Source organism: Phoxinus phoxinus (genome assembly GCF_949152265.1).
Source record: "Phoxinus phoxinus genome assembly, chromosome: 12".
Lineage (NCBI taxonomy): Eukaryota > Metazoa > Chordata > Actinopteri > Cypriniformes > Leuciscidae > Phoxinus > Phoxinus phoxinus.
The window spans coordinates 18154145-18167880 of NC_136887.1; the positions used below are offsets into that span (position 1 = coordinate 18154145).

General features: G+C 37.2%; 1 protein-coding gene across 1 annotated transcript in view; it reads right to left on the reverse strand.

The window, feature by feature from the left end:
- The window catches only part of fat1b (FAT atypical cadherin 1b), a 36704-nt gene extending 31045 nt beyond the window's left edge, over positions 1-5659 (reverse strand). The window contains exons 1-2 of the mRNA XM_079630570.1: positions 5530-5659; positions 536-3809 (exon numbers count right to left, since the gene is read on the reverse strand). Of these exons, the coding sequence (XP_079486696.1) occupies positions 536-3785 (3250 nt within the window). The 5' untranslated portion in view covers positions 3786-3809; positions 5530-5659. The remainder of the gene's footprint in view (positions 1-535; positions 3810-5529) is intronic.
- Between the last annotated feature and the right edge of the window lie 8077 nt (positions 5660-13736).

Genomic DNA, 13736 nt, shown 5'->3' on the forward strand with positions numbered 1-13736 from the left:
GGACTTTTTTTTATATGTATGAAAAACATTTTAATAATTTAAATAACCATTTACCACTATAAAGAACCTTTTGTGCAATGGAAAGGTTCCATGGATGTTAAAAGTTCCTCATGGAATCATTGATGCCAATAAAGAACCTTTTTTTTTTACAGTGTATAAATTCAGTTACCCTCAAGTTCACACAAGTGTCCTTGCAGAGTAACCACAGATCGTTTCATCACATAAACTGTAACCATTATTTTGAACAATATATCTAATGAAATGTTAAATGAAATATATGTTTAAGTGTTCAAATACTTTTTGGAGCAATCTCTCATCATTCAATACAGAAGAACAAAAAGATGACCATGAAGATTTATTTATTTACAAGCCTCCATGATATGCTCATTCAACATAGTGTTTGTTTGTCTTTAGATTTAGTGTGTGGATTCCTGATGACTTGTTTGTTTTCAATTAATAAACCCAACAGACTAATTTTGACCTAGAACAAGTTTTTTTTCTTTAAAAAAGCAATAAAGAATACAAATTAGCTTACCGCTCTGTTCATCAATTGTGAACACTCCAAGGCCTGAACCGCCTCGTAAGGAGTAGCGAACTTCTCCATCCCTGCCGCTGTCCTCGTCATGAGCTGTAACTTTCATAACAGAGGTGCCAACTGGGACGTCTTCACTCACAGTGCCCCAGTCCACAAAGAATGGGAAAGATGGGCAGTACATATTCTCATTAACATCCACGATCTCCACTTGAATGAAGCAGGATGAGGATAAAGGGTTCGGCTTGCCTCTGTCTTTGGCCTTTGCTGTCAGATTATATACTTGTCTTGTTTCAAAATCAAGAGTCTGAGAGACGTACACAGCTCCAGTCATTTTATCCACCTGAAAGTTTCCATCTTCCCCATCTGTTAGACTGTATCTCACCTGTCCAGACAGGCCAAGGTCAGGATCGTGAGTTTCAAGCCAGAGCACCAAGGTGCCCACTGGAATGTCTTCTCTCACTCTGATATGGTATTGTTGGGGTATAAATGTAGGGGCATTATCATTCACATCCTTCAAATTAATGTGTAACAACACTGTTGATACCATTTTAGGCTCACCAATTGCTGCATCAAAAGCAGCCACCCTCAAAACAAACAACGGATTGGCCTCTCTGTCTAACAGCCCATTAACTGTTACAATCCCTGTTTCCTCATGTATGACAAATTTGTCCGTTTCAGTAAGAAACGAGTACCTAACCATTCCATTGACCGCTAAATCTTTATCTTTCGCTTCAAGCTGAATGATGTCTGTTGCCATAGTAGTGTCCTCACTTATATCCACTGAATACTCACGCTGAAGGAACTCTGGACTGTTGTCATTGGCATCCAAAATTTTAACATCTAAAATGTGAGATGAGGATTTCTGCGGTAAGCCGAGGTCATAAACAGTGATGTTGAGAGTGTAGCTGTCTGTTGTTTCTCTATCAAGTTGCTGGAAAACTTTAAGCCACCCTGTGTCAGATTCTATCGTGAAGCAGCTATCAAAATCTCCCCCTGAGATCACAAAAAGCAATTTCCCATTGAAGCCAGAGTCTGAATCGACAGCTCTGAGGAGTGCTACGCTTGTCCCTACAGGAAGGTCCTCTTTAACTTCTATTAAAGTTGGAGTGGACTCAATAAACTGTGGAGAATGGCGGTTAACAGAATGGATGTCTGCGAATTCATCCTCTGCTTCTTTCTGACTGTGTAGTTTAGAGCCAAAAAGCAGCAGCCCTGCTAAAGTTCTCAGAACACCGGTCTCTGCACATTTGGAGTGGACATGTTTGAAAGCATTAACAACTGTTAGATTTAAGAACATAGGAGTACTTGATATTTCTCCATCGCTAGCAGTTATTTGCAGTTGGTGGAAAGAGTGTTTCGCCGCATCGCCATCCCTCAGCGACTTTTTAAGTGTCAGCACCCCGGAGCTGGAATCCAATTCAAAAAGATTCAAGTTATTACCAGTGTCAATTCTGTACTGCACTACGCCGAGATCATCGGCATCAATGGCAGACACCACTGTTATTTGCTCACCAATCCCTAGAGTTCTTGGCACAGTAACATCACAATCGATATTCTCAAATTGCGGCTTATTATCATTCAGGTTGGTGAGAGTGATTGAAACCACAGCCTCGGCCTCACGGCGGAAAGGGGAGCCCCAGTCTGAGGCTCGAATCCTTAGGGAGAATTTTCTTGGCATTATCTCATAATCTAGATCCTCCGCAGTGCTTATGACACCAGAGAAATAATCCACTTGAAAAGGCTGTTTGTTCACATTGACAATACTGTAGGTGACATAGCCATTTTCTCCTTCGTCTTTGTCAGTAGCACTGACTGTTAAGACGCTGGTCCCAATAGGCACATGTTCTGCGATACTGGCTTCAAAATTAGATTTTTGAAAGGTTGGGGTGTTGTTGTTCATGTCACTTACACTGATCACCACCTTGGTCACTGCTCGCCTGTCACTGGTAACAACATCAAATTCATATTGACTGACACTTTCTGCTTTTATAGGTGCCGTGGTGGTAATAAGGCCTGTGTTTGGATTAATAATAAATGGATTCTCATGTTGTTGCATTTTGAATTGTAACAAGTATTTAATCTTAGAATGTTTCTGTACAGTTTTGACCATAACAACAGGAGAGTGAGGTGGCGCAAACTCACTGAGACTTACTCTATAGATGCTCTTCTCAAATGCAGGAGTCTCTGTGTATTCACTGGGCGATCTCACCCTCACAACAATGGCTGAGGAAAACTTTGGAGGATTTCCCTTATCTTTGGCCTGCAATGTAAGATTGTACCCAAAACTATAACCCTCCCATTCCACTTCCTTGATGGCCTTGATCATGTATTCTTTGCTCCCAGGGCTTGTTCTGAATGTCTTGAACTGCTGGAGTGGATCTCCAGCTACGATGCTCAAAGAGGCAATCTCGCCATTCTGCCCTTCATCACCGTCATCCACAGTCACATATGCATAAGTGGGATCCCTGGTTGCGTTCCATGGAGTTAAGGGGACAGCTGTGACGACAGGTGCGTGTTCATTGGCCTGCAGTACGTGCACTTTTAGCTTTGCTGTGCTACTCCCATAGAGCTTAAGACCTCTGTCCACGGCCAACACATCAATCTCATAAAGAGCCACCTCAGAGTAATCCAGCTTGCCTGCCAGAGTTATAACCCCACTAGTAGGATGAATGGCGAACATGTCAGTCCACTCTTTGAAGCTGAAATAGTACTCTCCGTTGGTGCCTGTGTCAGCATCTGTGGCAGAAACTCTGCCTATGCTTGTTCTGATGGCTAAGTTTTCAGGTACAGAAAAACTGTATGTAGTCGGTGAGAAAAGAGGTCTGAGATCATTTGTGTCCAGAACTTGTACTTTAACTTGTGTTTGTGTCTCAGCACCAGTATGTCTTTCAATAGCATTTACAGACAGTAGATAGTGGTCTTTTACTTCCCTATTGAGAGTGGCAGAATTCCCTCCTTTGGTCCTTATTCGCAGGAAACAGAAATTACCCAAAACATACTGCTCAGCTTTGAATAAATTATCATGGTCTCCGGATTCTATTAAGTACCAAATGTCCCAAGACTGGTTCGCCATGAAAATGCCCATTTTTATGGGGCATTCAACAAAGGTTTTTGCAGCTGAATTTTCAAATATCATTACATTGTAAATTGGATGAGTAAACTGAAAAGGCAATTCATCTTCCAGTTGCTGGGCACCTAAGCAACTCCACATGCACAGCATTACAAGATGGTTAATCCAGGATTTACCCATTGTGACAGGTGATTACAGAGCCAACTGAAAAAAGAACAGAGCAACAGGTGGAAGGAAATACTATAAATATGACAATAAATAAATAAATAGCACAATAATTTATCAATTCAACCCCCATGTGAAATTATTTAACCCTATAAAGCCTACTGTATCATATTTGATATGTGAATTTATAAGGCCTCTAAATTATCAACATAATCAAGACTTTGCTGAAAAATCTTTTCTACATGTCTTATGTCATCTGATTGATAGTTTACATTTTTAGCAAGTAAATGGCATTTTAGTATAATTTTAAAAATGTCCACTTTGGTCTTGGTCACATGTTACAAATTTTTATAAATGTCATTTTTGTTTAATTTTTTAGATGTAAATTATTTAATTTAAATATTATATATTTAAATATTTTAAGATAAATACTGGACTGATGCAGCTTAGGTTTACTTGATTATCCACACACACACACACAAAAAGTCAAGTTAAAATGTGACTGTGAGTCTGAAATATGATACTTCTGGCATTTGAGGAAAGTTTGTGTAGGCCTACTGTACATCTCTCAATGCCTCCCCCCAATAAATAAAACTCTGAATAAAACTGAGGTGTTTTTTTAGTTTTTTAAGTAGGCTATAAGCTCCATATTATCCTATATCATTGAGCCATAAAAGCCCAATTAAATAATTTTGTCTGAACTGTTCAATTTAAATATATATTCATTTTTGTCTGATTTTTATTTCAGGGCTACTTCAATAAATAGGCCTACTTATAATATAGTAAATGCTTCATTCTGATTGGTCTATGTGGCAATATTGAGAAACACGCAGGAAGCGTAGCTTAACTCCCGTAGGCCTACGTTACTCGCAAAACATGAACTGATTTCGACGAAAAGCATGCTTTTTAACCATTGACGAGGTACAATTTCACTACGAGGATTTTCGTGATAACTCTGGCACTTAAACGTGGGCGTTCTAACTTAAACTTGGTTCTCACTCCAATCGAACGGCTCCTCGACGACTCAAGTGGTTCGAGTTGCTCGCCGCACACATCCTCAGCTCGTGCAGTTGCATACTGTAGGCTAGGCTACATCAATCAGGTAGGCTATTTTACATACTATTTTCAATAGGCTACTAGGACATCCTTTTATTTTTTTAGTTAACTGCTTTTCTATTGTCAATGTTAGTTTATTAACAGAATAACTAATCTAGCAGTCAGATAATAAAATAAAAACATTTAAGTTCAAAGCTCTATTTCTTTTCGTATTTATTTATTTGTAATAAGAACGATAATGCAGAACAAACGTGCAGTTTGCGATAACGGCTTGATGACAGAAAGTCTTGCCTAACCCATGTATAGCCTAATTATTTGATTAATGAGAGCCTAAATATGAGCTAAATAAAATGACAAACATGTACAGTGGTATTAACCTGGTAGTTTATTAATTGTATTTTATTTGAAAGTTATTGTGGATGATTTGAACGTGTACAAGACTTTGTAAAGTTGTTGATTAACTGCTAGCACATCGACAGTTTCGAATGAAAGTCTCAGCTCTCAAGTTTGTCTACCCAAGTTCATTGTTAATGTAAGAAATGCACGCGTCGCGTCTCATATGGCTATACAGCCTAGTAATCATCATCTTAATAGGCTACAGATATTTATCGCTAGAGCAGATTAAGTTATGGCACTGTTCTTTCAATAAATGGATTTACCTTTGATTTGTAAATAAAAGTGCATGGCTTTAGCTGTTACTTACCATCGCTGCAAAAGAATATTCGTGTAAATTAAGAAGCAATCCACACATAGGCTATCTCAGGTATTTCCCAAATAAAAATGCGCTTTAAACTCCACATGATCCGGAGAGCAGTGCCTCACAGCTCACACTGATGCTGGATCATTACTGCTCCTCCGAGGACAGCTCCGTCTCGATCAGCCTCGATGATGTCATCCGTGTCAGAAGTAAGTTAAGTGGGCTACGAAAGAATGGGTTGTGCGTGATCTGTTAGACAAATATTTAAGTAGGCTAAAACATCAACAAGATTGTGATACAGTAATTCAACTACACGATCATTGTCACAGCTGATGCTACAAATAAGTGGAATGAAATATTTCATAATCATTTTGGACCACAGGGTATTTTCACCCTAATACAGATGGGTGTGGTCATATCATATCCTATTAATATGACTATAAATGAAAAAAAAAGAAGTTTTATTTGTTTGTCTGTTTAATATTTATAAAACATATAGTTTACATTTTTATCCTCTGAACTTGGCTGTGCTTGTCTTATGCATGTGTCTCATTCCAATCTGCTATCATCAAACCTTTTGTCTCGAAATGTAACTTTTCCTCCATAATATTCCCTCTTTAATGCTCGATTGAGTTGTTAGTTTTTACATGACAGACCTTTCTGATTTATTTTAAGTACAGTGTGTGTGTGTGTGTGTGTGTGTGTGTGTGTGTGTGTGTGTGTGTGTGTGTGTGTGTGTGTGTGAGAAGTGGTTCACAAAGGAAATAAAATGGGGGAAAAGGCTATTTGCACTTTCCTAATATCTTGTACATCATCTCTTCCGTCAAATCCAGCCTATGTGAATCAGTCTGTGAACCACCAAAACACCTCGATATGCATCAGAATATTACTCAATAAAGTCCAGTTATTGTGCATTAAAAGTAACTTGGCAAGTGCATGGCAACATGGTCTATCTATAAATCTAGCAATAACAAAACTTAAACAAGCTAGACTTGCATATACCTGTAAAAAAAGGTTCAAATTTGTTGGACATTTTATTCACAAAATTGGTTATCCTCTCAGACTGGTGTAGTTTCTAAGATCCATTCAATAAACCACTGCCAGATTTTCTCCTTAATGAAAAACAACAGAATGCAAACCCTGCATAGTTTCCATTTTGATTGTATTGGCACTTGCTTTCCAACAAGATGATACTCGCAGCGTGGAAGCTGTAAGCGTCGCATTGATCGTTCACGAGTGGGAGGATATATATTGAATAAGCCTGTGAGCAAAACACTTTCGCTTTTTCATCTCGCTCTAACATGTTATTTGCATTCATCTCTGCTGAGAGACTACAGAGAAGCACTCTTCTGTTTTGAGACAATATGTGCTTTTGAGCGTCTCTGTAATCTATATCCTCTCATGATACCGGCGATGATATGCCCCTGCACAGTGCTGCTAAGTTAGACACAAAAGGAGAGATAAACACTTAACACAGAGCCAAGAGAGAACCCATATTATGTCATTGTCTTTATTTCCCTATAGCAGGATTACTCTGGTTCTCTGTAACGATGCAAAGAAGTGGGATGATAGCACACTAACATCGGTAATTAAACATGGAAAACAATATGCAACACATTTACATAAGAAACTCAGAGTCATATGAAAATTAAGAAGTACAGCTGTATAATACTGCCAAATCTTGCCAATTTAATTCAGAGCAAAAAAAATTATAATTCAGTCTGTTGACTGCAATGGTAATTGAAACTGCAGTCGACATTTGAAGTGAATCAAAACCTTTCATCAAAGTTATACATGAGTTTTGAACAATACCCGGGTTTGTTTAAGGACAACTTTTATGCACCTTTTTATCCACTTCAAATGTTGACACTGCTTCAAGGAACACTGCTTGTTTATCTTTTGTACATCTTTGTGCCTGATCATCTTTATGCAGAAATGACAGAATTGAAAAACAGGTGTTTTATTTAGATACACTGTCCATACAAAACACACTGAGACATTTATTAAATCCAAAAACTGCAATACTTACAGCATCTTTTGAACTTTACAGCAAGAATACAATATAGAATGCAATTCTGTTTAGCCAGTGAAAGTGTGAATCTTGGCCAGTGAAAATAGCACTGTTGCCATCTGTGCGACAGTCCAAGACGAACAGATGCACAGCTCTGACTCTTAGTTCTGGTCACAGAACCTGAAAACATAATGTTAAACAATAAATATAATGGGTATAATACAGTATATATACAGTATGTGTATGTATATACAGTGTATATATTTGGACCTCCTTTTTGCCATCTTCTTGGTAACATTCCTTTGGTCCATATTAGGTCCATGATAGCATCACGCAGTTGCTGCAGATTTGTCGGCTGCACATCCATAATGTGAATCTCCCGTTCCACCACATCCCAAAGGTGCTCTATTGAGATCTGGAACTGTGGAGGTCATTTGAGTATAGTGAACTCATTGCCATGTTCAAGAAATCAGTTTGACATGATTTGAGCTTTGTGACATGGCACCTTATCCTGCTGAAAGTAGCTATCAAAATATGCCTGACAGGGAACATTCTTTTTACGTATTACTTTTAAGTATACTTTAAGTGTAACGGTAGTAGCCTAAACTTTGAGTACACAACTAGTTTACAACTAAGTTATTTTGTTTGTACTGCTACTATATTACAGTAGTATAGTAACTAATATTATAGTAGTAAAATACTTGTCTTGTAGCAAAAAAAAATGTGTGTGTATGAAAGTTCACTTTGAAGTTTACTTTGAAGGCTACTTGTAAGTTTTCATAGTTGAACATAACGTCATACTTATAGTTTACTATTTACCGGTATATATTATTTTTGCACTTTAAGTATACTACTATGTTCCTATTTAGGTATTAGTTTTTATACTTGAAATATAACTGTACTTTATCCATTTTATGTTGTATATCCATCTTTTTATCAACACTGGAGCATGGGTAAGTTTCATTTAAAAAGCAATGTTTTAAACAAAAAGCTGAGAAAATCTAATTTTTGTCAAAGATTACATCCGGATCGGATTCAGAATGATGATCAAAACATATGGAGTAGATCGAGTGCATTAACACCCCAAAGCTTCACAATCGACATTTCATTTGGTCACTTGCCTACTCAAAAATTCAAGATACTCAGAATTAGGAACATCAGTTTTCTTAGTAAATCAATATTTTCAAACAGTGTGAGTTTATAAGAAAGTGTGTAAAACTATGTGAAAAAAGTATTTAATAGGCTACTCAATCAAAAGAGTAAACACAACTAAGCCAAGTGTACACTTAATTATACGTTTAGGTATATCTCAATCAAAAGATTGAGTACAAGTATATAGGCCAAATATACATAGACCTTTCTTGTCAGTATAGTCAAGTCAAGTATATAGGCTTAAGTGCAATTTTAAGTATTTCTGAGAAGTACATACAAAGTAGACTGAAAGTAGGCTATACTTTAGAAGTATACTAATAGCACACATTTTTGTAAAGACATCCTTGGAACAGCAAAATCAGTGTGACCATTAGTGATGATGTGCCCTAAAGTTAACAAACAGAATCACTGAAGGAAAGAGGAACAAACATTTGTAGTCGCCATGGTGATTGGTGTTTTCTGTAGTTGGGCTCTTGACCCTTGATAGTTTTAATCAGTTTTTCTCTGGCTGCTGTTCAGAAAACACATTAACGGTGTCTTACATTCATCAACCCACATCAATTGTGGTTAACAGAATCTATAACATGTTTGCTTGACGTGAAAGAACCAATGAGGTTCACTCTCGTTTTACACGGCACGTTTGAGCTTCCGCAAGAGGTTTGTTCTTCCGTGTCAACGTCAAGCAAGTTCAGTTGATTATGTTTGCTGATCAATGTTTATATGTCAATAAAAGCCTAAATTCAATCTGTTCGTCATATAAAGTGATCGAGTTTATTCAGAAAATTTGAACTAAACCGCTCAATTTATATGGATTAGTTTTGCGATCTCTTTATGAACTTTTTTAAGTGTCAATGGAGGGACAGAATGCTCTCAGATTTCATCAAAAATATCTTCATTTGTGTTCCAAAGATGAATGAAAGGTGAGTACTTATTGACACAATATTCATTTTTGGGTGAACTATCCCTTTAAACCCTAATGAGCTAAGATATAAAATCATATGATTGCAGAAATGCAGAAGCAGAGAACAATAGAAATAGTGGTTATAAAAGGAATCCATCATTGACTGAATCATGACTCAACCCATTCAATAAGAAAAGAAAGCCTGCGAGATGCAATCAATAGATTACACGTATCTTTAAAAGAGGAAAAACTGGATCATGGCTCAGTAAATGAATAAAAGACACTTTGGCATGGACAGAAACCATTTGTGTTGTTTTATTTATAGGTTTAAATTCAGTGGACGTTGATTTAGACAGCATGAATCATCCTCAGATTAGTCACACTCAGGGATTAATTAGTGGAATGTTCATATCGCTAGTGAAAGCATCATACACTGCCACTTATTTCAGCATATCAAGCCACCACAGTGTGTGATATGAAATGAACTAGATGGTTTTAATTCTGAGATTTAATATAAAATGGCATTGAGTATAGCTGTTGGGCTTTCTAGTATTTGATTTATTGTGAACTCTTGGGAGGTTAGTTGGACTCTGTGCCCGGTATGCGTGGCACACCTGCACAGCACAGATTAGAGAAGATTTATCTGGGGCTTTAAAAAGAACCAGTTTGCCATTGATTTGTAGTCAATCTATCATTTAATCTGGCTGACTGCAGCTGCCATTGCTGCTGCTTCTTAGGTGAGGAAGGTGTCTCTCGTTTACCCACCCAGGAACAGGATATTTTGTATGGCCTTAGGCATCCTCCTAAATGATTCACCCTTAGAATGATTCTAAACATCTTGTCTGTTTACAGAATGTCACTCACTGTAAGGTGTTTACAACAAATGTACCTGGAATTATATTTCTAGGATTTTGTCCACAGTTGGGCAAAACCATAGACTGTAAAAAAAAAATATGGACGTAGTGTCAGTGACGGTTTATGAAAAGCATTTTTAAAGGCCAAAGTGGGCGGAGCTGGCCGTCGCCATCTTGGCAACGCGTCACTGTGCGTCATTTTAGGGTGTTGTGATAAACAAAGAGGCGGGATTAGCTGAGTTGACGTGATTGCTAACAGACAGCAACAAACAGCTAGTATAGTGATAGCAGCGACAATCCACCTGTCACTCAAGTGGCCCCACCCTTAATTATGCAGAACTTTAAGGCTTAATATAATTTAAATTAATGAGTTATAATAATAAAAAATCACCCCTCTCACAGTTGTCATGAAGTCAAAATTAGCAATATTTACCAAAACCACTTTTTGTACTAGGCTGTAAACATATTTTTTCTGCTGTAAAGTTGGGCATACAGTATGGGGGGTTTAGGATTGACTATCTTTTGGGGCCTGTCTCTAGCGGCCAGTCGACGAATTGCAGTTTTAGTCATTTGACTCACTGTGTTGGATTCAAGAGAGTCCAGAAGGTTGCCGCTTGGGCAAAACTCCGAATTAAAGAGTTGGCTCCCTTTTAAAATAAAAAAAAATAAATGGAAAATTTGAATCGAATTGGCCACAACAAACGTTAGATTGGAAATCAACACAGTCTCACTCCCTACTCGTCAAATGTCTGACGCATGGCCAAGGGAACCTGGCGTCACTTTTTAACGCACTGGGTATACCTTTGGCGTTATTTTTCAACGTGCAGGGTAGTCCTATAGACTTCTATAGAACTCAACAGCGTTGATATTTGACGTCTTGGGTTACCACACCCCAACCCGTTGTCTGCCTTGTATGAGGAGACTACAATAAATAAAAATAAAAAGGAATAGGCTCACAAAAAATGATCTATGCCAGGGCGAGTCAAATGGTGGCCCCCAGATCATTTTTATCTGGCCCTCCAACTGGTTTTTGATGTTTAAAAACCCTCGCAATCTGATATCAAAGTACCCTCTGCGCAAAGGTTTAGCGCGTTCATTAGCGGTGAGTTTAACAACGCACATGGTGTACAACCGCATTCAGCGGTGAGTTTAACAACACTCAACTGCAGGTAAAACGGCATTAAAAGGTGAGTTTAACAACACTCAACTGCAGGTAAAACGGCATTAAAAGGTGAGTTTAACAACTCCCGTGGCGTGCAAGTAAGCAGTTTAAGCGTTTTCTTGTCATAGGTAGGACACTGCTTTAACTATAACATGCTGGATAACGTATTTTTATCGGAGGTTTATTGATTTTAATAAATATATATAATATGCTACGATTGTGTTCAATTAATCACACAAACGTTTATTTTTTATTATTTTTTATTATTAAATCCTCTAAATTAATAACGCTGACGTCACCGTATGGGCGATCCCAAGGTCCATTGCGATTTTCCACTCGGTAAGTAGAAGGGTTAATTAATAGAGATGGATATTATTCTTACATTTACACATCAAAAACTGTTGAATCGGGACAAAAAGTTGTGTTTAGAAACTTTAGATTTGTAAGGTGGCCATTTCTTATGACGATAAATGATAGAAGACATTATACAAATATAGCTTTCTGCACCAAATGTGCAGGCTAGCAAAGTTAGCTAATGTTAATTGAATTCAAGTTCATTTATGTCGCATATAAGTTAATGTAAGGTAAAGTCATAGGGGAATGTAAGATTTTCAGCATTAAATTTGCCCACAACTCAACATTATGTTCAGAATGAGGAACGGTGTTGCCAGATTGGTTTGTTTTACAGCCTAATTGTGAAAAATCCACGCAAAATTATATATATAATAAACACCCAAAATAAATCCAGAATTAAAAGTACAAATTAATTCATAACTTCTACATTGTGGCATCACAATTTTTCAATATGAAATAAAATAATTCATATGTATAAATAATGTAATAAGTAATGCTGTCATAAATTACTGACTGATTCATATATATATATATATATATATATATATATATATATATGTATATGTGTATATATTATATTATATTTTATATATATATATATATATATATATGAATCAGTCAGTAATTATAGTATAAAGTTGCTTCCAAAATTGGTGAATTAGAAAATATTTAACAATGATATAACAAAAATGATCGACTATGCCAATAAGTTGTGTTGTGTTTGTTGATGCTGTCTAAAGTGCACTGTAGAAAAAGTGTGTGTGGGTGGCCATTTCTTATGACGATAAATGATAGAAGACATTATACAAATATAGCTTTCTGCACCAAATATGCAGGCTAGCAAAGTTAGCTAACGTTAATTGAATTCAAGTTCATTTTTGTCGCATATGATCATGTAAGGTAAAATCATAGGGGCATGTTAGATTTTCATAATGAGACATAAGTGTTAGCTTTATCAGCCAAATTGGCATTTTGAATGGTTGGTATCAATATCAGCCATGAGTGTCAAGATCAGTCCATACCTAGTGAGATATTGTATTGTGAGTTTGCAGGCAACACCCAGCCCTACAGTATTCTGGCCTAATATTTACTATAAGCACCCACATACCTCCCCACCACATCCCAAAGCATGGGCAAACTAGACCAACATTTTCTCAAGTTCTTAAACCTTTCAGTTATTCAGTATTTATGTAGTTGTATGTAGCATGATCTTAAAATCTGAATTTATATTCTTTCCCTTCTCTCAACAGGTTCCCTAGTCCCTTCATCATTTACTTTAAAACTTCAGCTTCGTTACAAAGCAAAAACAAAGGCACTTTTAAGAGCCACGTTTGTCTAGTTAATTGTTGTCAGTCCGTCTGGTTCTCTGTTGTTCTTGCTCTTTTGCTCTTCCCCCCTATACCTTTAGTGTTGTCTTGTTTGTCCTTGTTCATCATGAGTGACTATTCCAATTTGGAACAGGTCCTTAATGAGCTTGATGAGCTTGTTGAACATTCTAAATTAAATTATGAACTCCAGATCTTGGACGATTTCATTAATAAGATGCCGGGAGAACAGGAGGCAGGACCATCCACCAGCCATCAACCTGTCCAGAAGGCTCCACCATCCACCAGCCATCAACCTGTCAGGTGGCTGAAGAGAGACAGTGAAGGAAATGTTGTCTATGACAGACCAAGATCATCCCGAAACCAAACGGGTCAGTTTTCTTTTTTCACTCATTACTTAAAGGAGAACTCCTGTGATTTTTCACATATCTAAAACAAAGATATAGATTGTTTT